Genomic DNA, 26177 nt, shown 5'->3' with positions numbered 1-26177 from the left:
TGTAAACACATACAGGTCAAACACATAATATCTTCTCTTTATCTTGTTCCGTTTCAACTCGAGTCTAAATTAAGGGTTATTTTCGTAACACGGCACCAAAAAAAACCAATAAGCCTGAGATCAAATGATCTGAAACTATGTTTGAAGAGAACAGATTTAAAGCAGCTAAGTGAAGGAGAAAAAGGGAGGAAGAGAGGGTTGTGAGGGAGGGGAGAGGTGGGGGGAGAGAGTGAAGGACTGAGGAGGTGAAGAATGGTTCTTGGCTGTGGGATGAGAACCTTCCATTAAACTTGAGGAAGGTTCCAGCCGTCAAGTTTTCAAAAGGGGTAAAAACAGATTTACGTTCCAACATCAACGGGTCCTTAAAACACGATTAGCTCACGCAATGCAGCTGCTCTAATTAATGATGCAGGACTTGTGCTCAGGTCGTTTCAGCATGCATGAATATATGCAATGTTCTGATTCAGAACTTCCACCATGTTTCTGTAGATGAGCACAGTGTTTGTGGACTGCGTTGACACTTTAGTTATAGTTCCCTGGGACGTTTGGGTAGTTAGAAGTTTCAAAGTTTTCACTCTTTTAGAGTGCGATTAAAACCCGATATATTTTCTTAGAAATGACCGAGCTGTGATTCTTCCAGCATAGAGAGGGCAGGGAACCAGTTACATCCTTCAGAGCAGTATCCTGTCCTGAGGTACCAACTGATCTGATGCCGGTCTTGTGTATCTCCTGCTGCAGGTGAGATTCTTCTTTTCATTTAAAAGTCTTCATATGTAAATGTAACAGAAAAACTAAAAGGCATCACTTTCTGTTTCTGCCTCTTTCACAACCAAACGGCACCAGCACACTCCTACCAAAGCTGTCACCATAGGTGTTGCTTTTTCGGAGATATACAGTATATCACAAACATTCTAGTTTGTAAAACACTGTGGACCCAGACTGTTTTTCCAGAGTCTCAAATACAGGCACGTTGGTGTCTGCTAAATAAACAGAAGGAACCTTTCAGGCAAAAATAACTAAAATTATAAATGTTATTGTGGCAGCTGTCTCCAATTTGGCCTCGGCTGCTGGTGTTTGGCAATCAGTCAGCATCCGAGGCCACCCTCATAAAAGGGCTCAGTGGAGAGTGGAGAGCAGACGCGTCGTCGTGCGGTCTGCTCTGTGTTGTGCGTGTGATGAAAATAAAGCATGCTAGCTAACGGAACCGCTTTGTGCCTGGCTGATCCTTGGAGCTTTTGGGGGAAACCCATGGGTAGCGGTGTGCGACCTGCTACAGTGGAGCCCAACGTGGGGCCCCCTGGAATAAAGCGCCTGGAAGGGATGCAGCCAGATCCGGCAGAGGAGCTGTTGAGCAGCTTGGGGCAGATGCTGGCCCGAATGGAGGAGATGCGGCGGGCACAGGTGGAGGAGAACCGCCTGTTCCTCAAGGCCCTCCAAAACCTGCCGGCACTGCGGCCAACTCCCGTTCCCCGTGACCCGTCGGCGCGAAGGCCGACTCCCGTTCCCCGTGACCCGCTGGCACCGCGGACCCCCGACCCCTGGGACCCGTCGCCACGTCTGACCCCCGTTCCCCGGGACCCGTCGGAGCTGCCGACCCCCGTTCCCCAGGACCCGGCGGAGCTGACGAGCCCCGAGCCCCAGGACCCGGCGGAGCTGACGAGCCTCAGGACCCGTCAGAGCTACCGACCTCCGAGCCCCAGGGGCCGTCGGAGCTGCCGACCTCCAAGTTCCAGGAGCCGTCGGAGCTGACGACCCCCGTTCCCCAGGACCAGTCAGAGCTGCCGACCCCCGAGCCCCAGGACCCGGTGGAGCTGCCGACCCCCAAGTTCCAGGAGCCGTCGGAGCTGCCGACCTCCGAGCCGTCGGAGCTGCCGACCCCAGAGCCCCAGTACCCGTCGGCGCTGCCGACCTCCGAGCCCCAGTACCCGTCGGAGCTGCCGACCCCCGAGGTCCAGGACCCGTCGAAGCTGCCGAACCCCGAGTTCCAGGACCCGTTGGAGCTGCCGACCCCCGAGGTCCAGGACCCGGCGGAGCTGCCGACCCCTGTTCCCCGCGTCTCGTCGGCGCTACCGACGACCCCTGTTCCCTGGGACCCGTCACTGGAAGGCCGGTCCGGATCCCCGGGCCCCATCGGCGGCGCCAGCTACCTCTGCTCCGTCTCCATCCCGGCCGGTCCCAGTTCCCCGTCCCGGCGGGCTGCAGCTCCCCGTCCCGGCCGACCCCAGAGCTCCCTCCTCCCAAACCCGGTCCCCCAGATCCGGCAGACTGATTGCCAATCACCAGCAGCCGAGGCCAAATTGGAGACAGCTGGCACAGTTATCTTTTAACTTTGTTTCTGGTATCTATAGTGGTTATTTCCATAAAAAACACAATTCAAAGGATAAGGACTGTATTTTTCCTAATATATCAACATTATTCTCTGAGACAGGTTGGCCAACAGATTGGTGGTCAGGTTGGTAGAGAAACAGACAGACAGGTTGGCAGAATGGTGGGAAACCAGGTTGGTAGACAGGAAGTCAGACAGGTATTCAGACAGGTGTGTCATTACATTACATTGGGGGGGAATGAAATGATTGGTGAATGATTCCAGTCCTGCGACAGACCCGGACAACAGATCTTTTTCTTCTTTTTGTCAAAGCATTTGATTCAATAGTAGATGTCAGGATGTCATCGGAATTTCTACAATTTCTTGAAGAACATTACCAACTCTGCCTTTTACAGCTTTGAGTACTGACAGCAGCTGTGTCAGTTGATTACATTTAATTCAATTCAGTTTATTTGTATAGTCCAATTTCACAAATTGATGATAGTGATCATGTTGAGGGAGGGGCTTTGAGGGAGACCTTAAGGGATGGACTGTCGGTGTTAATGACTCTACATTTAGCGTCTTTTGGAGCGACTTTCATTGGAAAAGAGTTTGAACAGTGGGCTGTGTTTTAAGGGTGTATCATTCTTAAAATCTCGCTGACTCTTACTAGTTGCTCGGGATTACTAACCCAATCTTTCAATGACCAATACAAATCACAGCTCATCCTAACTTCAGGTCTTCAGTGAGACCTGTCCCTCAGCTGCAGCTTAAACCTCATCCTGTGAATGATTGAGGGGACTCTGACAGAGACAATATTGTTGGGAAGGCTTAATCAGCCTGCCTCTGTGTGTGCGCATGTCTTCTGTTATTCATTCAAAAACAACCTCAATGGAGGGTCTACCAACACACAAAGACAAATACAGCGCCGTGAAGGGTTGTTTGGGAGTTTTTCCTGATCCGATGTGAGGTTCTGGGACAGGGATATGTGTGTACAGATTGTAAAGCCCTCTGAGACATTTGTAATTTGTGAAAATGGGCTATACAAATATACTGAATTGAAATACAGAAATAGGACTACTGCCTTCATATGACTTTTATGCTTCATTGATTTAAAGTTTGCAAGAGAAAAAGGACTCAACAAATATAAAGCATCAGGGGATAATTAAGGGGCGACAGTTCTCAGGTAAATGGTATAGGCAACTTTCTTTTTTTCCGACCATTCAAAGCTCTGTACTGTCAACATTCACTCACTCAGACAACATTCATACACTGATGACAGACAGGGTGCCAGCTGCCCCGCATACAAATATGCCATGTCAGTAATTTGTCAAGTGAATAAAGGAAAAATGTCAACCTCACAATGGACCATAGCCTTAGCACTTAGCCCACACTTTAGGGCCCTGTTTCACGTTCCCATTAGTGGTAAATCAATGTATCCCCACAGACACTGCCCCGATAGCAATACGTTAAAAAAACGACGTTTCAATAATTCCCGAACAGACAGTCAGAAGTGGTTTTTTTACTCTGATGTTAACAGATATACCATGTTATATATAAACATAAATGTTCTCCTCAGCTGAGAGCGAGCTCGCTGGATGGATCGTTATTGGGTGCATAGTGCCGCTGTAGCCAGCATGTGTGTAGTGAGTGACGGCCCACATTCGCCATCATCAGTCCTGCACTGAGTTTGCCGTTTTATGATCCAAAATGCAGATGTTATTTTTGTTGTTGTTAGTCTGTAAGGTAATTGTCTTATTGACTTGTTCCTATTGTGCTTTGTCACAAACACAGAACAGATGACGACTGCACTCAATATCGTAATGCACGTCTGCCTCATAATTCACAACAATGGAGGGTATCTTAGTGGTCAGACTTCCATTCAGTGTCAGTACTCTGAACTCCAAGAGGTTTCAAGGCGTGTTCTGCTCTCTGTGCCCTTGATTTTCACTGCAAGTCCTGAACCTCTATGGAAACGGAACAATCATAGCTAGTAGTGGGAACACCAACATGCCTTCAGTGCATAATAACGCAGGTATAATGCCCTAAAAAAATCAATGCAAGTTAACTTTCTTTGATGAATCATTTTACAAAAATTGGAAAACAATGAAATCTAACGTTCCAGCTAAATATCCAACATGTGTTCAAGTGCCCACAAGTGTTACCAATGTTGGAAAAAGAATGAAGGTTATACGTGTTATGTATATTATACTATTTACATTTATACAACCTCTGCTGTCCTCTCCACTCCGTGTTCAGCAGTCTGTTGTTCAACATACATGTGAAACTTCTACTGGTCTCAGCCGAGGACAACGTGGCTTCCTAGTTGCACTGAGGAGTGCATAATTCTTTTTGATGACGACACAGACATATTTGTTTCAATTGGCCAATATTATCAAGATTATAGAAGTTTGTATAATGTACTGCCTTTTCCACTATATGAGAGATATCTACGATGATCTGAGGACAACGAACCTCAAAGTTGTCCTGTGATTCAAGTGGGTCTGGTGTCAATGGCTGTTTCCACAGTTAAAGAAACACTGTTTCTCTGGTTAGTGGAACTTTTTGACACTCAAGATTTGCTCATACATATGCAGACAGCTGTGGAATTTGGCAATGACAGTTACATACTGTACGCAGCCATGTTCCTCAAATCAGTTCTAGAAAGTAAGATTTGCCATCTTACTTTCTAGAACTGATTTGTTCTCAGCTCATCACAGCAAAGATAACTCGTTCTTTGTTGTTGAACAAATTGTGTATTTTCTTAAAAACAAATCATAAAAATGTGAATGGCGAATGTTCGGGCATAGCCTCTCTTCGAAACAAGTGCCTGCTTCAGTTTGATATTCAGCACGCTCACCTGATATAACAAACTCTGTCCAACAAAGAGAGGAAGAACATATTTATTGCAATAACCAGAAGGAAGAAAGGGAATGTACTTACCCAGCACATTTCCTACAGGCACCTCCTCCAACTCCTCTAGCTCTCTTCCCATCAGCAGATAGACGCTTTCCATGGTACAGCAGGACAGATGAGGCACCTCAGAAACACAGTCTGAAGCACTGACACCCTCTGGCAGCTGGCAGAGAGGAGACAAGCAATGAACTGGAAGAACAAAGAGACTCACAAATGTAGCATTGGGATCACAATAGAGGGGCAGCTAGGTGGCACTTCATTTCCCTCGTCGCTGGGAGGTGAAATGGAAACAGTAAATGGAAAGATTTGATGGCTCAGATGATCTGCATGTGTCAAAAATTCAGATGCTGTGATGGAAGCAAGTGTTGCTTTGGCAGTGAGCACCACAATTGCTGCTTTGTTTACGTAGCTCTATTTCAAATTTGTGTTTTGCTTTATATAGCTGAAGGCCAACTTTGTTGCATAATTGAGCACTGGTAATCATTTTCAGATCTGCACCATAAAACAATTTGCTGAATTAGCAGTTGCCGATGCAATGTAGCGATAGGTGTACAAACAACTTTCACTGGATCACTTTGATACTGTATAACATACGATGATTATCAGGCAATGAGTCGATTCTCTAAGTAGGACTACAACTATGTGTAGAATGTCTTTGTGTTTAAATTTCTGAGTGATGCGCAGTAGCAGTTGCGCTGTTGCGGTCACTCGTTTTGTTATACAAGCAGAACATTTAAAGTGCCTTTTTAAACACCAACTTTAAGTGTATTTCATGTTGTTATATTATATTCTCCATAATGTGAAAGGTTTTGCAATTTCCCCTTTTCTATCATGATATAATGATGTTTTACTTTTTCTATGTTGCGGATGCAATAATCTCTCAACAGATATCCGTCAAGATGTAAACAATAGTTAGTGTACAGAAAAGAAAGTCTCATGGGAACCTAGAACATACAAGGCGTCCAAGGAGGAGCACTGATCCTAGGACCAGAAACACACAGCTGACACCTCCTTCACTTCACAGCGCCACAGATCCACCAGCCATCTGTCCTCGTCACATCTCCTGAACTGGTTTGTGAAAGTTTAACCAAGAAAATACTTTTTTCTGGAGATATAAAACAAAAATGATTTGTAATTTATTCGTGAAGATCTGATGTCATATCTGTTTTGAATTAAAGCTGCTGTGATTCTCTTTCATCAGGTCCCATAAAATACTGTTTGTACCACTCAAGCGGAGTCTCTGATCTCTGATAAAAAGGGGGATTTGTTTGTTGCTGTTCCAGACTGAACCATCCACACAGTTTAACTGTACTCGTTGCCTTGTATCCAATGTGGAACACTAGAGTACAGTACATGTAATGGGATCTTGAGTTGAAACAAATTATTTAAATCACTGAAATACAAAATAAGAAGAATTATTTAGCGTTAGTCTAGTGCAGTTTGTTATTTGGTAAATGTTCTGTTCCTACTCAGTCATTGTTTGTAACAAAGAAAAGTCATTAAGTTTAGAGATGCAAGCTCATTATAGATTAACCTGTCAATTATCTTTTGAAAGATTATTTTTAATCTTTGAAATAGTCCAGACCCTAAGATGTAGCAGAAGATGTATGAGACATGTGAGAAGCTGGAACCAAATGGACTCGACGATCAAGACAACTTTTCCCTCGAAGATTTCCTCCATCAGTTACAGATCGTGTGCAGCGGGGCCGTGTGAGCAGACCAGAGCTCAAAGGCAACAATGGATGATTTGGTTTTTCACCTGAACTACAGGAGTTAAACAAACCAACAAAAAGCATGGCAAACCTCCCGAATGACTTTTAAAAAAGAGATATTTTGGGGCTGAAAAGTAAATTAACTAAATATTGTTGTTGCAAGAGAGAGAAATACTATAACGGTTGATATATAACTGGATTTACCATGCTGAGGGCCTGGGCGGGGTCATACTTTGGTCCCAGTACAAATACTTTCTGTCCTTTCTTCGCCACTCCACTGAAGACCCGCGCAAACGCAATGAAGGTCTGGTGCTCCTCTTCCTCCTCTGGCTTTGAGTCTTTCAGTGTTCGACTCTCCATCTGACCTGAAAGGGAGACAGAATGGTAAATGGACTGTAGAGCGCTTTTCTAGTCATCCGACCACTTAACACTACATGTCATCATTCACCCATTCATCATTCATACATTGATGGGAGGAGCTACCATGCAAGGTGCCATCCGCCCATCAGGACTATCTCACATTCATACACCACAGGAACAGTCTGCAATTTGGGTTCCTAAATCCTAATGATCAAACTACGGGATGAGATAAAAGACCGAAGCCTTATACTGATATCGGTGAGACACTAGTCTCTCAGAGATCACTCGGATACGCCAACGGAGTGACCACTGTGTTAGTACTCCCCCCCCCCCCCCCCCCCCCCAATTCTCATCCTCTCCCTGGAGCAGGACCTCCGTATACGTTACAATCCAGCACATTGCACTTCTACTGCGTTCTTTTGCACCTCTGTTCAGATGCTGAACTGCATTTCGTTGTCCTCGTACTTGTACTCGGTGCAATGGCAATAAAGTTGAATCTGAATATTACCTGCATCAAATGATTGATCTATTTCATCATGAGTAAAATATGTGTTCCTTTTAGCTAGGTTTTGACTATGATGGCTAATATGCCGTGGAATACATTCTGCCAATACCTCACTTTTTTGAGCATTTGGTCCAGCCTTTCTCCACAACTCTGAAATGCAATGATGTAACAATTATAATAAACTGTCAACTATTTGCAAAGTCAGCCAGAAACATTTCTACTCATCGTTTGTTTAAGTGTTGTGCATGGATAAAAAGCGATGGAGAGAAATGAGTCAAGCTTGCCTGTGTCAAGTCGTGCAGGTGGACCCTCCTGTGGTGTCCTCTCGGAGTGGGTGGGGCCTTTCTGATCAGCTGCCCTGCTGTCAGCATGTCTCTGTCTTGCCAACTCCCTGCGCTGGGCGATCTCCTCCTGAGTCAGCGGCCTGAACACACATACAGTCGAAACATGAGAAGTGAAGGCTGTAGTCGCACCAGGAACAAGTAAGATGAAATGCAATCCAGGAGGTCCAGTTAGACCAGTTGTTCTCAAACTGTGGGGCACGACCCTCAACTGGGGCACCGAGGTATTGCAGTTGGGGGGCAGTGGGGAGAACTTCACATATTACAAAAGTATGTGTGAATATATATGTTACGGCGTTAACAGGTTATGCTTGCGCGATCGTAACGTCACAGATGATGTCAGACCATGGCAGAGAAAAGGAAGAGCTTGCACGCGCTGATCAAGAGTGTCTCTCCAATGTGCGGTGGACACACCGTGTCAAACACAGAGAAGCGCTAGATGTGCCGTGAACTACACAAGGATTCTACCGATGCCATCAGCTTGGTCAATTTCATAAAAACAATAACAAATTCAGTGTGGACCATTTAGTTACAATTTTGTTGGGGGGTTGGGCATGAATATTTTTCTCCTCTGAAGTGGGGCGCCACAGAAAAAGTTTGAGAATCACTAAGTTAGTCCAATGGATTATTTTGTGCAGGGTCTTCTATGAGACTATCAGGGAACTTCGATTCTTCATGCAGTGCAAATCAGCCTTGGCCCGCTAACATTGTGCTGAATCCAGGCCTTCCAGTATAATAAAGCTGGCTCACTTGGCTTGTGGAGATCTGCATCGTGGTCCATGCCTACCAATCATTTTTCATCATTTCTATCATATTTATTGAATGTATTGTAACTCTGTAACGCTGTTCATTCTGTACACATAGCATCTATTGCTTCCTCCTCTGTTGCTCTCCTGAAGGTGTCTTCCCTTTGTTCCCTGTGAAAGACACACACACACACACACACACACACCTCTGTCTGTTATGAGGCAAGGCCTTGGTGTCCACAGCAAACATCTTGGACACAAAGACAATGAGCGGATCTTTCTCTCCACTGGAACATTGGAGGAACGCTGTGGAGGATGAAGAGTCAAACGCACATAAAGCCAAAGTGTTCCAAAGGGCAACACCTTATTCAAACACACTATTCATTTGAGATGACACAAATCACATACACCGGCTGACATATGTATACACACACGTGTGTCTATATATATGCATATATGTGCGTGCGTGTGTGTGTGTGCGTGTCTGTGTGTGCGTACCTCTTTTCAGCTCCTGCGTCTGTTCAGGCAATGAGTCAAATCGTCGCGCTCCAACGCTCATCAGTTTCTCAACCCTCCCTGCTGCTATTTCTAAGGGACTGGGCAGTTTCTCACACACCATCACTGTAGTCTGTGTTAAAGAACACATGACACCAAAAGTACAGACATCCCCAAAAAATGCTGAATTGAGGCAGACAAGTGAATAAATAAACAGTGATCACATAGCCGATAACTAGGGCTGTCAATCGATTAAAAAAAAGTAACTAATTAATCGCACATTTTGAAATTGCGATTAATTAATCGCGATTAATCAATCGCGATTAAAAGTTAAAAGTTCATTCTTTTTAAAGACCAAACTTCACACAGAGCTGTGTTTTCAAAGAGGCTTCTACCTATAAAGTGCCAGCGAGGTATTTAATATTGTGGATGATGAATTGTTTCTTCAGTGAAACATCAGATTAGTTAAAAAAAAGAAGTATATTGAGACCCCATTGGTCCTGTCATCTTTACCACTGAACAGCAGCAGAACCAGTGGCCTTGGTGACTGACTGACATTCAAATATGTCACGTTAACCCTCTGGAGGCTGGGGGCATTTTATACATTTTACAACAACAACAAAATTCGCCTTTTAAAGGCATTTGCATATGACACATACCCCGTGTTCTACATCAAACATTCCAGAACAATCTCAGCTCTATTCAATGAGGCTCAGTTATCCTGGTGCCGTGTTCTCTGCTCTCTGACTGACAGGCTGCTATAGAGCCTTACCTGTGAGGTCCTTTGTGATTTACTGAGTGTTCATTGGTTGTTTTTTCCCCAAAATGTTGACAGACAAACGGATTGACCAATCACGTTGAAGGTTTCGTGTGACGAGTTCTTTCCGCGCTGCGTCCCCCGACACGTCGCCCCTTCGTTCCTCTGTGTATCAGAGGGTGAGACGGGAGGAAGGAGGAGCAGGAGGAAACCCGACTGATTCATCCACGAGTTTAAACGGATTTCTGCTTCTTATTTTCGCGGGAAAATAATTGTTTTAAAAACGGAAACAGTGTTAAACCGTACTGCCGCGGTTTGACACTCGGTTTGAGTGTAAAAACTTCAACGAACACCGGAAGTAAACAAAGTTGCGTTAATTGCGTTAAAACATTTTAGTGCGTTAACGCGGCCAAATTAATCGCATAGATTAACGCGTTAACGCTGACAGCCCTACCGATAACAGATACAATAAACACAAAGGATACATAGGACAGCCTGGGACACGGGTAACCACTGGCTGCAGATGGCAGAGAGGAGGACTTTGGGGTCGGAGTGACGCAAGTCCCTGGCCAGAACCTTTACCCCCAGTGATGTGACCATTTTCTCCACCTTCTCCTTGTCTCTAGTCGCACAAGCAGGATCAATTCTCTTTACAGACACACACTCTGACCTGAGCTGGGTACATTGCAGCAGTTTAGTGGAAATATTGAGTACAAATGTGCCGTCATTCCCTAACATGATCCAAGCTCAGTGTGGGTTTGATTTAGTTTGGGAAGCTTTAAGGACAATTCTGGTTTCCCATGAATGAGGCCATTGTGGCTGTGTGGGTCAAGGCTGTGGATAGCTGCCAATTTGGCGTGTGTTTGTTCTAGAAAAGCAGTAAAAATAGATTCCCCTAAGTCCATAAAACGAAAGAAAAACAAAGTTAAAACCATCTGTAGACTCCCAATGACCACAGTTTTGAGAAATACATGAGGTTGACATGCTCAGTAGTCAGTTTTGTCAATTACGAAGGCGCTCCAAGCCGGCTGGCAGGCTGGCTAAATGTCTGCAAACCTAAACAAAGCTCTTCAGTAAAGCTGCTTGAAGTCCAGCAGGACAAAGTTAAACTAAAGTGGAAACACAGCTTATAGGCTATGAGACTGTTCCCTCAAAAGGTTCCCTTAAGGATCTCGACTAACGGTGAGCAGATCAAATAATTGTGACACTAAAATGAATTGACGTTGCTTTGAAATAATGCCCTTTGAAATGCTGGTAATTGTGCAAAGACATTCCAAAACACACGTCTCTAATGTGACAAACATGGAGTTGGTTCTCATCTTTCCATGTTTCTTTCACATTTCCTTTAGTTAGTTCCGTCTTGTTTTTGTTTTTATCTCCAGAAAACGCTATCTAAATGATGCCGTCTTGATCCTTTATGAAACATTTATTACATGCCAACATATATGCATCAATGGGATCATCAGCTACCTTTTATTTGACATTTTACTTCAATGCTTCCTGATAAGAGATAAGCTAAAAAGCAGAGTATTCTCAGAAGTAGGCGCATCAGTAGGTGTGAATAAAACCTCTTTTTACCACAGTATATCTCCATATTAAAACATCCCATTAATTCAGAGAAATCATTCAATTAAGAAAGAAATACATCTTCTGATTTTAAAACGCAACTGAGTGCATCGGGTCACCTACCTCCTTGTGACAACTGCGTCATATAAACTCCAAATGTTATCCAGCACAAGCTGCACAAACAGCGGCTTCTTTCCTTTGGCCTGCAGCATGGAGGGTGACAAAGAAAACACATGAAAACGAATGCAAGAGAAAACTGAGACCTTGTTTTCAGTCCATTATGGACTCCTTCACACCTATAGAACTCCCACAATCATTCTATAATCTTGTTAAACATTTTGTTTCATTCTTATTCTTTGGACATTTTACTGATGTTGTTGTTTTTGAGAAATGTGACTGCCAAGCACTGCTACGTGTCCATGTAGTGGTTTTCTCTGGCTCATCCAAGTGCCTCATCAGAAAAGAGCTCCCAGCTCCTCTTCTAGAATATGATTTGTTAGCTGAACAGGAGCCACAGTGACAGCACCAGCACCTTTCTGAAAGGGTCAGATATGTTCAGCTAGAAGTGCTTGGAGCTGCCAAGGAATGAGGAATCTAAGGGTATCTATCAGAAAGAGACAGAAAGTCTCCTAGTATTAGGATGCAGAAAAACTGGTTCACTAGTTTGTTACTTCTAAACTATCCATCCATCATTTATCAATACCGCTTCATCCGCATTAGGGATGCGGGGCGCTGGAGCCGATCCCAGCTGACATAGGGTGAAGGCAGGGGACACCCTGGACAGGCCGCCAGTCCATCCAGGACTTCTAAACTCGATGACTGCAATTCCTTATCAGGCTGCTCTAATCAGTCTCTTAAGTCCCTTCAGTTGATCCAGAATGCTGCAGCTCGTGTACTCACTAAAACTAAGACAAGAGGTCATATTACTCCTGTATTAGCTGCTCTGCACTGGCTCCCTATGGAATCAAGAATCACTTGAGCCTTTATTGGTGATGAACCATCATATCTTCAGAAGCTTATAGTACCATATTACCTCACTAGAGAGTTGCGCTTACTAAATCATCCTGGGTCCTGACTCCTTTCCCCTGCTTCCTGCATCCAGCCCTGGCCTGGGCCTGGCCTCCTTCCCAATGACCCTGCCTCCTTTGTGCCTCCTGCCTCAAGGGCCCAGCATCATTGGTCCGGCCTCTTTTGGGATGCCTCCGTGGCCCTGCCTCCTGCCACGGCCCTGCTCTCTTCCTCCTTCCGTTTTTTTCCGATTTGGGAGGTCTGGATTGTGCTCCATATGCTTCATATTATTATTAATTTCTGTCATATTCATTGAATGTGTTATAACTCCTGAAAAGTTGTTCCTGATCCGATGTGAGGTCTTGGGACAGAGATGTCATACGTGTACAAATTGTAAAGCCCTCTGACGCAAATTTGTAATTTGTGATTTTGGGCTTTACAAAATCAACTGAATTTTACTTTAAAATTCACGAGTGTAAGACTGAGTCCTTCAACAGTAATATAGTCTCACTTTAAGATGCCATCAGACAGAGAACTGATCTCACCAATGACAAAAAACACCAACAATTAGTGGAACAGATTAAGCAATAAGCGACATAAGCGTGATTTTGTGACTTTACAGCAGCTCAGGTGTGTTGTTAGGCACAAAGCGGAGCCTTTTTGTAATATTGATGGTTTAATGCAAAAAAAAATAGGAATTATATATTTTCAAGAAAAACTTAAACATTATAGTGCTGATTTCACTTTTCAGAAATCGCTCTGCTTGAATTTAATCAACATGCATCAAAATTCAGCACCCAGACAGCAGGAGTAAGAGTTGTATTACATGTTTTTTAATATTCCTTTGCAGTTTAAGAAAATTTAAAATACACAGGATAGGTGAAAAGGACATGGGAGAAGGATTTAAAATACATAGACTTATGATTACTCAATAGCTACATTACCTGAGCTCCTTTCATGATCTTCTTTGCTTTTGCATTGAGGTAGAAATCTCCCCACAGGGTTTTGAGCAGCACCTCTGTCTTGATACCCATTTTCTGGCTGTAGATTTGGGCAAACTGCTGGATGCTACAAAACATAAAATGTCTCCCATTTACATGCTGTATGCAGGTTCACTGACAGAGGCTTTGATCTTTATTGCAAACTATAAGGCAATGTACAGCTTTTTCCTTTAGTTTAAAGCGTTGCTTTTGTGACTGCTGAGAGATTGTAAAAGGATCGATGTCTGGATCTCGTGTCTTGGGTTCAGATGCAGACCAGACTGTAAACTGTATGTCACTGTGTTGTAGATTACATTTTGTGAAGTAACTGACAAAATTATCAATTACAAGTAATGAAAGGTAAGGAAGCGGCACTGTACTTTGAAAGTCCTGCACTGGACCAAAGTAGGAGAACTTTAGCACCATCTAGTGGACATTTGAAAATATATCAAAGTTGCTTAAAGGTAGTGCGAGTACACAATGAAATGGATGTGTGGCAGGTTAAATTACTGGGTTATTTCAACATAAAAAGCAAACAAGAGAGCCCTCAAACCCGTTGTGATGTTGCAGTGGACCTCAGGGACAATATGTAAAAGGTGACATTAGAAATGTGTCCAAATGTGACAAATGTGAAAAAGGCCAATGCACTCGGCTGAACTGAACATCTTATCAACATTACAAGCATCCCGATAGGACTCTGAAGAGGGCCTGCTGGGCCTCAGCCAGAAGGCTGGATTATCATCCAGATCACACAAATAAACTCCCAATGGACCACTAAATAATTTTGTCAAAATGAATAGTTCGAAGCAAATTATACGAAAGAAAACTAACAGTATAGTATACAGGACTGTCTCAGAAAATTAGAATATTGTGATGAAGTTCTTTATTTTCTGTAATGCAATTAAAAAAACAAAAATGTCATGCATTCTGGATTCATTACAAATCAACTGAAATATTGCAAGCCTTTTATTCTGATTTATTGCTGATTATGGCTTACAGTTTAAGAAAACTCAAATATCCTATCTCTAAATATTAGAATATCATGAAAAAGTATACTAGTAGGGTATTAAACAAATCACTTGAATTGTCTAATTAACTCGAAACACCTGCAAGGGTTTCCTGAGCCTTGTTATAAATCTTTTTTTTTTACTTGGTCTGAGGAAATATTAAAATTTTATGAGATAGGATTTTAGAGTTTTCTTAAGCTGTAAGCCATAATCAGCAATATAAAAAATAATAGGCTTGCAATATTTCAGTTGATTTGTAATGAATCCAGAATGCATGACATTTTTGTTTTTTTAATTGCATTACAGAAAATAAAGAACTTTATCAAAATATTCTAATTTTCTGAGACAGTCCTGTACATTTATTTTACTACTTTGATATAAGAATGCCCTTTTTAACAGTGACCAATCGCTCAGTGATGCTGCCTGTCAAAACACTATGTTTCCTTCCATGGAAGGACTTCTGTGCGAGTAAACTTTGCAAGATTATATCTCTTCCACAATGCACTCTTAACTTTGGTTTCAAGTGCTTTTGCAGGTTTTCCATGCACTGCTTGATCGCTTCAATTACTTGAAGTGCTATAAATCAATTGCTTTTTGCATCTACTTCATGTTTGTTTTGTACAAGCGCTAACATCCTTTTGTCCAATCTAGTCACATATTCAAAACGTTTAACACATAAGCATAACATCTGTCTGTTGTGGACCAGTCTATTAACTATTAAGAATGGCAGTTAGTGAAGACATTTCTGAAATGCTTCCATCATCTTTCCAGACAATGCATAAGGGCCTGTGTCCTTCTCTCAGGATGTTTAGGATTCCATGACAACAATATCACCACTCTCGTTTTTTCACAATGAGCACCAAACATAGTGCAGTGAAAAAGTATTTGCCCCCTTCCTTTTTTCTTCTTCTTTTTTACTTTAGTTTATTTGATGAGGGACAGTGTACATTAGTAAAAACATTTCTATAAAAGTGCCAGAGTTAGCAAGAAGCTATTTTTCATCTGTAGTCCCGAGGTGACTTCCTGGTTTCTTATTTGCATATTTGTCATCTAAATAATTCAGATCATCAAACAAATGTGAACATTAGACAAAGATAACCCGAGTATATACAACATTTATAAAAAAGGGAAAAAATCTATGCAAACCTACCGATACGAAAATAAGTAATTGATAAATTATGAAGCGGAGTTAAATTTCACGAGCCATACCGAGCTGATTACTGGCAGACCTGTTGAATCAATGAATCTCTTAAACAGAACCTGCCTGACAAAGTGAAGCAGGCTCTGAAAAAAGAAAAGATCAGGATAGACAGAAACGACCAAACAAGTTTCTCCTCCATTTACTGCACTTCGCTTGTCTGAAAAGAGATTTTCAACTTTCAGCACACTGATTGGCCGCATAAAAAAGGCGCAGCACAAAGAAAAGCCTTTCACAAAAGACATGTCACGGGAACACTGGCCCTTTGTCATTTATTGAGAATCTGCCAGTGGTTAAAAAAGAAAATCCAAGCTCTACACCTGAGGACCTGGGCCTCCACTTAGACCCTCCACTCCACTGATGTCAGCAGCTTAAAAAGAAGCAGCGGGTTAAGGTGCGTTCACACCAAAAGCGACGCGATTTTTCGCGTCGCCCAAAACGCGTGAGTTTACTCGCTCGACCATTCACCGTGTTCAGTCCATAAGCGTCGAGACGCTCCGCGAGGGGCGGGGCTTATCTCCGTGTCTCATCTCCGTAAAGACCGTTATCATCTCCTTCATCCACCAGAATAACTAACAACTAGTTCTGCTTTATATTTGTTGTGGACGTTTCACACACTAACGCCCTGGTGTCTGGGTTCATGACGTCACCCGTAGGCTCACTCAGCTCGGTCACTTTCACCGATGAAGTTACTGTTACGTCTGAAAGACTTCCGCTTCCAGCGCTACGAGAGAGAACTCAAGAGCTGATTGGCCCGAGTTGCGAGATGACCGCCTCAAAGTTTAAATATTTCAACTAGGGGCGAAAATTGCGCCGCTGTAAACGCGTCGCCCACATCGCGTCTATCGCAGCCACAAGCGTCTGTACGTTGACTTTTCATGGGAATCGGTCGCGCAAAAAAATTGTTTCGCTTTTGGTGTGAACGCACCTTTAGACTTCATGGTATCTAGTGGTGAGGTTGCAAACTGCATCTAGCTGAACTGCATCTAGCTGAACTGCATCTGCTCACCCCTCCCTTTAGAAGTGTGTTAGCGAAAATTAAATCTTGATTTCAGGCGATCGTACACCAATGGAACCACAGATACAAATACCATATTGCCTTTGTGCCAATACATCCCCCTGAATGCTACTCACTGCGTCTTTAAGAGGGAACTGGCCTCACCTGAATCCCCATCCATCTGTGGCGCTGGCAAAGACCACATTTCCTTGGTCAGGAGAAAAGTAGAGTTGAGAGTCGTCAGCCTCCTCCAGCATGGCGCTGCAGTCGTAAACCTGGTCTCCACTCAAAGTCTTGCCGTCTTTCTTCTTCTTCTCCTCCTCTTCTTCTTTCTCCGCTCGCTCCTTCAGCACTTTGGACGTAAACAAAGACCCCGTCACTGCATTCACCTACAAAGAGCAACAGGCACACTGACTCTTAGGGGCAAAAGGCGACCAGCTCCTTCATGTTTCCATGAGTTAACAGAAAATACACAATCACAAGACTCAAGGCAGCTGAACACAAACAGAACCATTTCACTGAAGGCTTCTTTGTGGCGCAACAATTTCCCTGGACGCGTTACTGATGACGTGCATGAAATATGGAGGGAAAATAAAGTGATCACGAGCCTCACCTGTTCCAGGATCTTCTGCAGATGTGAGTAAGCTTCCTGAGACGTGAGTTTCAGCTCCATGATAAGTCGGTCTATCTTATTGATGACCAGAACGGGCCTGATGTCCTCCAGCCACGCTTGACGCAGAACAACCTGGGTCTACACACAATGCATGTTTAAAAAGGATCACATTTCGATAAATAAGTCATTTTAGTTGTTATTAAAGTAATTATATAAAAACACTGACCATCATACTAGACTATAAATCTAAATGATTAACAATCTTCAAAGGTTACTTAGTTATTGGAAATTGTATTTAAACTTTAAAAAAGATGAAATGTAAAAGAAACTAGTTTCAAGTTTCTCTTCTTTCTGAGAGTAAATTAAAAAGACGGGTTGTTTCTCGATGTCATGAAGCGGTTTTCCAGCGGCTGAATTTCAGGTTGCTACGTCATCGAATGCCTCCAAGGATCTTCAAGGCTGCATGAGAGTATCTTACCCACTCCTAAAACACCGACAACCTAAGTGCATGATGCATTTGCTTACCCCTCATTTGGAAACAGGGCAAATGGCTAATAACGTTCAGTTATTTCTTCTCAGCACTCTGCCAAAATTTATTTCTGAACAAAACGTGACATTCGAGTTGCTGAATCTTCACTCTTCTTAGATCATGGGGCCCATCGGCCGTGGAACTCAGTATTCCTATTTTACACTTTTTATCTTCTGGCCTGGCATCAGATTGAATGGGTATTAAGGTTGCGTGATGACACGTGCATGCTCATTATCTACTGTAAGTAACTTTTAGTCCCATGAGAGCGAGCACCTACACTGTTCATGTGAGGTTTATGTAAACACAATCAAATGTAATCCGACAGCAGTAATAGTCTCATTTCAATTATCGACTTCAATTCAATGCGCTGAACTACAGAAAAAAAAATAAGTCCACATACTTAGACTTCGTATGTTCACCGGAATCTACAGTAACACATGTGTTACAGAATGAGGCGTTACCTGTGGACACACTCCCTCCACAGCATCCAGCACGATGATGGCACCATCACACAGCCGGACAGCAGTGGACACTTCTGAGGAGAAGTCGACGTGACCAGGAGAGTCGATCAAGTTTAGTAAGTATTCCTGGTCGCCTGTGAGGAGAAGAGGCCACACAATGTGTCATTTAAACCAATGGCAGGCTACAGTTCAAGAGCAGGACCTCAGATTAGGTACTAGGAATGTATGGCATGCATGATTATCATGTTTAACATTGAACACAGTATCGATCTTCTAAAAATAATTTGTTGCAAACTATGCTGATTCTTTATTATGTTCGATTTTATTGAAGGGGATTTTATTGAAGGGGAGCTTTTCAAGAAACTCAAAGACAATTACAAAAACATTTACAACTGTATTTATAAAATGAAGGCTAATGGACAGTTATCATCCCTGTGCTAATAAAGACAGTTATGTTATTTATGTATTAACAAAAAGACAATTATCATCACTGTATTAACAATAGTAAAGTCAGTTATCATCACTGTATCAACAATAGTAAAGATAATTATCATCACTGTCAAAGTGGAGATGTTTTCTCTGTGCTCTGTTACCTGTTGAACAAACTGTTTATTTATTTATACAATCTAAACATATCTAAAATATAACTTGAGTTTAATCTGTGATCCGTCTTCACTCTGGTATGAAACTCCAGCGATCAGTTCGATCAACTGCGGCATCCAATCAAATAACTGATGAACAATGAGGAGGCGTGTCGAGCATTAAAACACTTCCTGGACGCCCACGCTCGCGCCTCCTCGGTCTTCGCTCCTCAGAGCAGAATAAGAGCTTTGGGACGGCCGTCAATATGGCAAAGCAGAACAACTCCTGGTTCAAATTAGGAAACAAAGGAGACGTGGGATGTATCTATACACACACAGAAGAGAGCGATGGGGAGAGAGCGCAAACAGCTGGGATAGTACATGAGTCAAAGAAGTTATTTCACATGGCATTCTCCAAAAAGAGAAAAGTGGAAAGTGAGACCAGAGTCTTTACCAAGAATGGACAGACTCTTGTTCATTCTTCCCACAGGCAATTTAAAACCAGTATGTCTCATATGTTCAGAGACCACAATGATTTATAAAAGCAGCAATGTGAAGAGCCACTACGAGACAAAGAAATACTCTGAAACAAACGTTTCCACTCAGGTCCATTTTCTATGCCTTCATTTTTTAATGTACAGAAAATAGAATCCTAGAGTCTTAAAAAGTAGGATGGGAGCCAGAGCCTTCAGTTATCAAGCTCCTCTTTTATGAAACCAGCTTCCACCTTCGGTCCGGGAGGCAGACACAGTCACCTCATTTAAGAGTAGACTTAAGACTTTCCTCTTTGACAGAGCTTATAGTTAGAGCTGAATCAGGTTTACCTGGTCCAGCCTTATGAAATGCTATAGGCTTTGGCTGGGGGACGTTTTAGGATACGCTGAGCACCTGTCTCCTCATGGATGAATTTTCATCTCTCTATTGCACATTATTAACTCTGCTTCCTCCCCAGAGTCCTTGTGACTTCACGTCTCATAGGGTCCATTGGACCTGGCTGGGTCTGATGCCACGGCCCTGATGATGCTCCGCCCACTCACTAAGAGCCCAAAATGATGATACATGAATTCACTGTCCAACAAAGAGGTTAACAAAGAGGGAATTAGAGCTGGATTAAGAGGTTTCCATAACCAGTGAAATTCCCTGCACAAAAATGTATGAGATGAATATCGTGCCTTTTATTGATCACAATTAAATGTAAAGCTGCAAGGCAAATACAACTAAGTTAACTTACTTTTTCTAAAATGAAGTACTATATTTTAAGTGACATCTTTTAAAAGCTTTCTGAGTATATATTATTTATATTTCATCCAGTTCAATTTGAAGTCTAACAATAGATATTGTTGAGATATTATTCAATTGAACTTAGTTATTTGATAGTCAGTTATTGTCTACATAGACGTGATACAACTGATGGCTACTTTAATAAATATGAGACTAAATCTTCTGGATCTTTGTATGAGGAAATGCTCTCTAACTGGACTTTGAATTGTATACCCCTGCGTTAGGCCACCCACTCTGGAAAACCGGAAATTATAGCAAATCATGAAGAGTTGGCTCACCAAAGCGGGCTTACCGTTTCTGTAATGCAGAGAGATGGCACTGGACTTCATCGTGATTCCTCGGATCTGTTCATCCTCTCTGCTGTCTAGATACCTCACCTGGCAGATTAACACACCGCAAATTGGCACAAATCATGACGAAACAACTGAAAAACATGGCATTTGCAGCAAGTGAAGCCACTTACCTTCCCAGCCAGTCGACTTGATATGATACCATTAGTTGCCACTAAGCAGTCAGCGAGAGTAGTTTTGCCTGCACAGATTCAGATGGTTCCAAATGATTCACAAACGTAACGCCAAAACCTTTTAATTACCGAACAAGAGAAACCTTTGTCAATCTTAAATCATTTAAACTACCTGCTTTTCTCTGTTTTAAAATGTTTGAATGATTTATAGAAGTGATGTTACTTATTGGACCTAAGTGGCAGCCCTAACATGATATGCAATTTTGAAATGAATTTTAAAAAATACAGTTGTTAGAATTAAGAACATATAAAGTAGTGGCTGTTGAGCAGTATAGTGGATCAATGGTTAGACTAGAAGAAACGTTTACTCTAGTGATGATCGTTTTTCCTAAATGATGACATTTTGCTACACCAAATCAGTAAAAAGCATTTGACTCCTAAATGGTCCTAAATCCGATTGTGAAAAGTGTTTGAAAACCCACCAGAGATTTAGAAAGCTGTTTCAGTTAGTTGCTCTGTATGATCTGGCAACTCAAGTTAATATTGAGTTGACATTTTATGTTAATAACATATGTGTTGTATGACATGTGGTGAATGTCATACATACATACATATATATATATACACACACATATATATATATATACACATATATATACATATATATACACATATATATATACACACACACATATATATATATATATATACATATACACACATATATATATACACACATATACATATATATATTATATATGCAATGTCGATTATGGATTGCCCTCATCTAAGAACTGTAAATTAGAGGCTCGTAACCGTAGAAGTGAAAAGACGTAATGTCCGTGTGCCAGCTCACCGTGGTCCACGTGTGCCAGGATGCACACGTTTCTGATGTTGGCAGGGTTTCTCTGCAGTGCGATGATCTTATCCAGGCTGGAGAGTCCCATGGCGAACCGCTGAGACAAATGACACCACTACACCTGCCGTAAACTGCTCCGTTGTCACTAATAAGAGAACAGCCACGTTATCTTCACGTGAGCACGTGGTTGTACGAGAACAGTCTCAGTTACCGGCTCACGTCCTGTGAGCTAGCGGAGGCAGTGTGTGTACATTCTCATCCAGAGTACAATGAACACACAGTGGGAGAGACTGGACATTCGACTCTGCCACTGCTAGCCTCGTGTAACCCTGTCACGGACTTAATAATAAGACCCAGTCTGGTTTATACATTCTTCACACAACATCACGAGCTGTGTCGAGTAAAATAGGACATTACTTTGAGAATAAGAGCATATTGGTATGACATGTGGGCATTCACAACTCACGCTGTTTTCCCGGAAGTTGATGGGCCACATTAACCACGCCCACTTGCTGACACATGGTGCTGCATTCAGGGAACATGGTAAAAAACAACTTCATCCTCATTTATTTAGATTTCACTGGTTACAATGTTATAAGACACAATCATCAAGATAAAAACATGTGAAGTAGTAGTCAAAGCACGTTTGAGTCTGTAAATACTGCTAATAAACAGCCACAACAACTCTTGTATCTTGTGAATGCAGCATGTCGCTTATTTATGTAATGCTCCGTCGTTGCTGGTGAGTAACAGATGGGGTGACATATTTTAAAAGTAAAATAAAATATTACAACAGATAGTTTAAGGTCTATGTAAAGTAGATGTTTGATACTACTGTAACTGACGACATCAGTTACATACTCAACATGGATACGGCGGAGTCAATGGAAGCCATGCTGTAAATAGAAAGTCCGTCCTGATGGGCAGGTGGCACCTTGCATGGTAGCTCCTCCCATCAGTGTATGAATGGGTGTGATTGGGTGAATGACGTGTTAAAGAGCTTTGAGTCGTCGTAAATAATGAAAAGTTGTTTTAAAACATTAATCTGAAATGATTCAAAGGATTTTCTTATTTCAGCACATTCATAAAGTATGTAACATATATGTTAAATGCTGTTATTATTGTCATTATTATCAAAGCTAAGGACAGTCTAAACTCTAATGGAACATCAAGAGGGACTGCATGAAATGTATTAGGGGTATGTATAGGTCTAAATTCAGTTTTAGTTCTGCAAGGTAATAAGTCCCATGATTTGTATGAAAGCTGTTTTGTACCTTGTGCGGTGCTTTCTGGCACTGACACAAATTCAACACATGTATGTATTTTTTTGTATCAAGTTTTCCTTGATGCGATGCTAAAGCAGATTCCTTTGGGAGGTGAATTTGCTATTGTTGTGACTCTATCTTAAAACTGACCATTGCAATAATGTCCACCTTTAACCTGATTGGTGGTAGTCTGTGTAATGGCGCAAGTAATAAATGATGAACCTCTACTCCCAGAAGCAGGATAGACTCACTAATCCAGTCACGACTAAGATTATTAGACAGTTTTTGTGGCAGCCCAATTTGACAGCTATGGGAGGCAAGTTTTTAGCTGACTATACAGCATGCATAGAACATTACAACCTCACATTTCACATTAATACCACTGCCATAAGGGCCATTCAAACACATATTGACAGATTGCATTGATGTACCCGCTTGAGGTACACACTGATTGTTGTTGATGGATTCAGCAGAACAATTCAAGCTACACCAGCTGAAAACAGTGACGCTCAAGCAATATAATCCTTAATATCATCAATAATTTTTTACCAAAGAAGTCAAACAAAGATTTGGCATTCCAGCATATATCAGCAAAGAAATGGTTCACACTTTGTCAATAATAATTAGGCACAGACTACGATGTGTTCAACACTCAGTCTCAAGGAATGGTTGATGGAGCAATTGAAAGCCAAAATAGCCAAAATAATTTCAGATAGCAATCATAGTGAAGATTGAATGGCCAGATACCGTACCATTTGCAGTAATACACATGAGATGTATTACTAACCGCATGATGCATATAACTCCGAAAAAAATGCCAACGGTTAGAACTGTCAGTTCCTTACACCAGGGAACACAATGAATACAACCACTGCTTGAGCAGTTTGAAGCAGACATGTAAAATTATGTTAGAAGCTTAACTGCCATACACATCACCATATTTTTGCTGCTCAAATCCCAGTTCACCCTGGCTGCAGACAAGTTGCAGTCCGAGATGAGCAAAAGATAACCATGGACCAGGAGTGTATCGCGAAAAGACAGGGAACGGCTCAAGGAGAAGATCAGCATAGACAAAACAGTGCTTCAGAGACTGGCAGCAATTGCAGAAAAGTCCGGATGACAGAACTACAGGACTCGAAGAGAAACCAAAAGGATGTTTCCAAGAAGTCTTATAGAAAATGCTTTAGTCTATTATGAGCTTTGTTTTGGTGATAACACAGTTGATTGCAGAGGTGGGGGCAACATTTCCAACCAGAGTGCAAAACAGACAGACAACAGCACAAACCCAATACAAACTAGAACGGGCACTCGGTAGAGCGCATACCTTCGCATATCACAAGATTGGGCATTGAATTATGAACATTTTGGCATTAGTTGCATGCCAATTGGATTAAAAAAAACACTGAAGCCATGTCATGTCTCACTCCCTGTCTTGGGGAGATAAAGCCGTGCACGAGCAACACCTTTTAGTTAAACAGTAGCAAAACCGAAGCGCTTGTTTTTGGCGCTCAACACCAGGTTCAGTCTTCCTCCATAACTCCGCTCACATTTAACGGTCAGGTCAGTTGAGTTAGGTACGCCCCACTTTAACCCTGTCAGATGCAGAGAAGCTCGTCCATGCCTTTATCTCCTCTAGACTCTACTGTAATTCCCTCTTCACTGGGATCACTGGCAAGAACATCCAGAAACTGCAATACATTCAAAACAGCACTTGGATGAATACCGTCTCGCCTTTCCTAAAAAGGCTGCCAATTATCCACAAAGCCCACACTCTTTGCTGGGCACCACCTCGACAACCAGCGGTTGAATGATATTGATGTGGCTATACATCTCTCATCATTGACCAAAGTCAAACATAGTCTTGCCATAAGTACACACCGATTCCACACTAACTTGACCACCGAATGGCGTAGTCGGAAGTTATTACCAGTATTACAATGTAGCTGTCTTTACATTTATCTTTAGCCAGCAGTTTTAAAGGGTCGTGAAACTGAGCGACTCATCAGTACCTCCTGGTCTACTGGAGAGCCCAGGCTTTTACTATAACGAGACAAATATGCGCAACACTAAGCGTCTGTGTTCCACAAACTTAATGAGCATTGGTTTCGGAAATCAGTAGCATAGTCCAGTAGTTCTCAAACTATTTTGCATGAAAACTGAACTAAATGGTCCGTGCTACATTTTTTATTGAAATAACAACTTTGTGTGACTCCTGTGACTGTGCTTTTTCAAATAATAGGACAAAAAAAATTGAAATCACTTTTAATCAAAGCAGATTGCTCCATCATACAAAAACAAATACAAAGTGCAATCACTTTGTTAGAACAAAGCAAATAAAGTTGCGCAAAAAATAAATAACATTTGGCAAATAGCTTGTTGTAGCTGCAATTAACATATTTGGCACTGGATATCTTTTCAAGATAATAACAACTAGAACGGGCACTCGGTAGAGCGCATACCTTCGCCGCAGCCACTTTTTTGGTACCTTTTCATGACCTTGACCTTTGACCCGATCGATCCCAAAATCTAATCAAATGGTCCCCGGATAATAACCAATCATCCCACCAAATTTCATGCGATTCGGTTTAATACTTTTTTAGTTATGCGAGTAACACGCATACAAATAAATAAATAAATAAATACACGGCGATCAAAACATAACCTTCCGCATTTTCAATGCGAAGGTAATAAATAGTGGCAAGCACAAGTCCAACTGAATTTCAACCTGTGACAAAACAGAAGGCAGACAGAGAACTGTGGACTGGTAGCAGGAGTGATAATAGCCTACCAGTTGGAAAAGTGTTATTCCAACATGTGACAGACCAACTAACGATGATTGTATAGCATATAGGATGACAGGTAAAGATGAACATGATATCCAGGGTGGCAAGAAGGGATATGCACTGATCACAATTAATTGTCTTTGGGAACATGCATAAATTTATACACAGAAGTAATGGCTATCAAGAGAGAAAAAAGACCTGATGTATATGGCCAAGAAAGATGTATGACGATCAGAAGAGAAAACAAGACGTAAAATGGACTCGTCAGCCTAGTGACCAAGATTATTCTAGTGAAAATCGTTATATGGGCCCACGCCCTATAAGAACTCTCCAGGTACCTTTTCATGTGGCATGTTTGTCAGAAGTTAGGAGTGTCTGTAAAAGGTTCTATTGATTGAGCTTGACGTTGAGTACCAGTACACTGTTTGCTCTGTCGTACACACACACAC

General features: G+C 42.1%; 1 protein-coding gene across 2 annotated transcripts in view; it reads right to left on the bottom strand.

Annotated features, from left to right (window-relative positions):
• Positions 1-22113, bottom strand: part of efl1 (elongation factor like GTPase 1) — a 52473-nt gene extending 30360 nt beyond the window's left edge. Inside the window, exons 1-15 of one of the 2 annotated variants that reach the window (XM_056413637.1) lie at positions 21678-22113; positions 20822-20889; positions 20651-20735; positions 18497-18630; positions 17507-17644; positions 17059-17282; positions 13656-13779; positions 11827-11906; positions 10623-10759; positions 9384-9506; positions 9092-9191; positions 8083-8222; positions 7913-7948; positions 7138-7298; positions 5249-5384 (exon numbers count right to left, since the gene is read on the bottom strand). In XM_056413637.1, the coding sequence (XP_056269612.1) occupies positions 5249-5384; positions 7138-7298; positions 7913-7948; positions 8083-8222; positions 9092-9191; positions 9384-9506; positions 10623-10759; positions 11827-11906; positions 13656-13779; positions 17059-17282; positions 17507-17644; positions 18497-18630; positions 20651-20735; positions 20822-20889; positions 21678-21768 (1777 nt within the window). In that variant the 5' untranslated portion in view covers positions 21769-22113. The remainder of the gene's footprint in view (positions 1-5248; positions 5385-7137; positions 7299-7912; positions 7949-8082; positions 8223-9091; positions 9192-9383; positions 9507-10622; positions 10760-11826; positions 11907-13655; positions 13780-17058; positions 17283-17506; positions 17645-18496; positions 18631-20650; positions 20736-20821; positions 20890-21677) is intronic. The other variant, XM_056413638.1, reaches the window with a different exon arrangement.
• Between the last annotated feature and the right edge of the window lie 4064 nt (positions 22114-26177).

This window comes from Pseudoliparis swirei, chromosome 4 (genome assembly GCF_029220125.1).
Source record: "Pseudoliparis swirei isolate HS2019 ecotype Mariana Trench chromosome 4, NWPU_hadal_v1, whole genome shotgun sequence".
Classification (NCBI taxonomy): Eukaryota; Metazoa; Chordata; class Actinopteri; order Perciformes; family Liparidae; genus Pseudoliparis; species Pseudoliparis swirei.
This window is presented reverse-complemented; position numbering and strand designations above follow the sequence as displayed.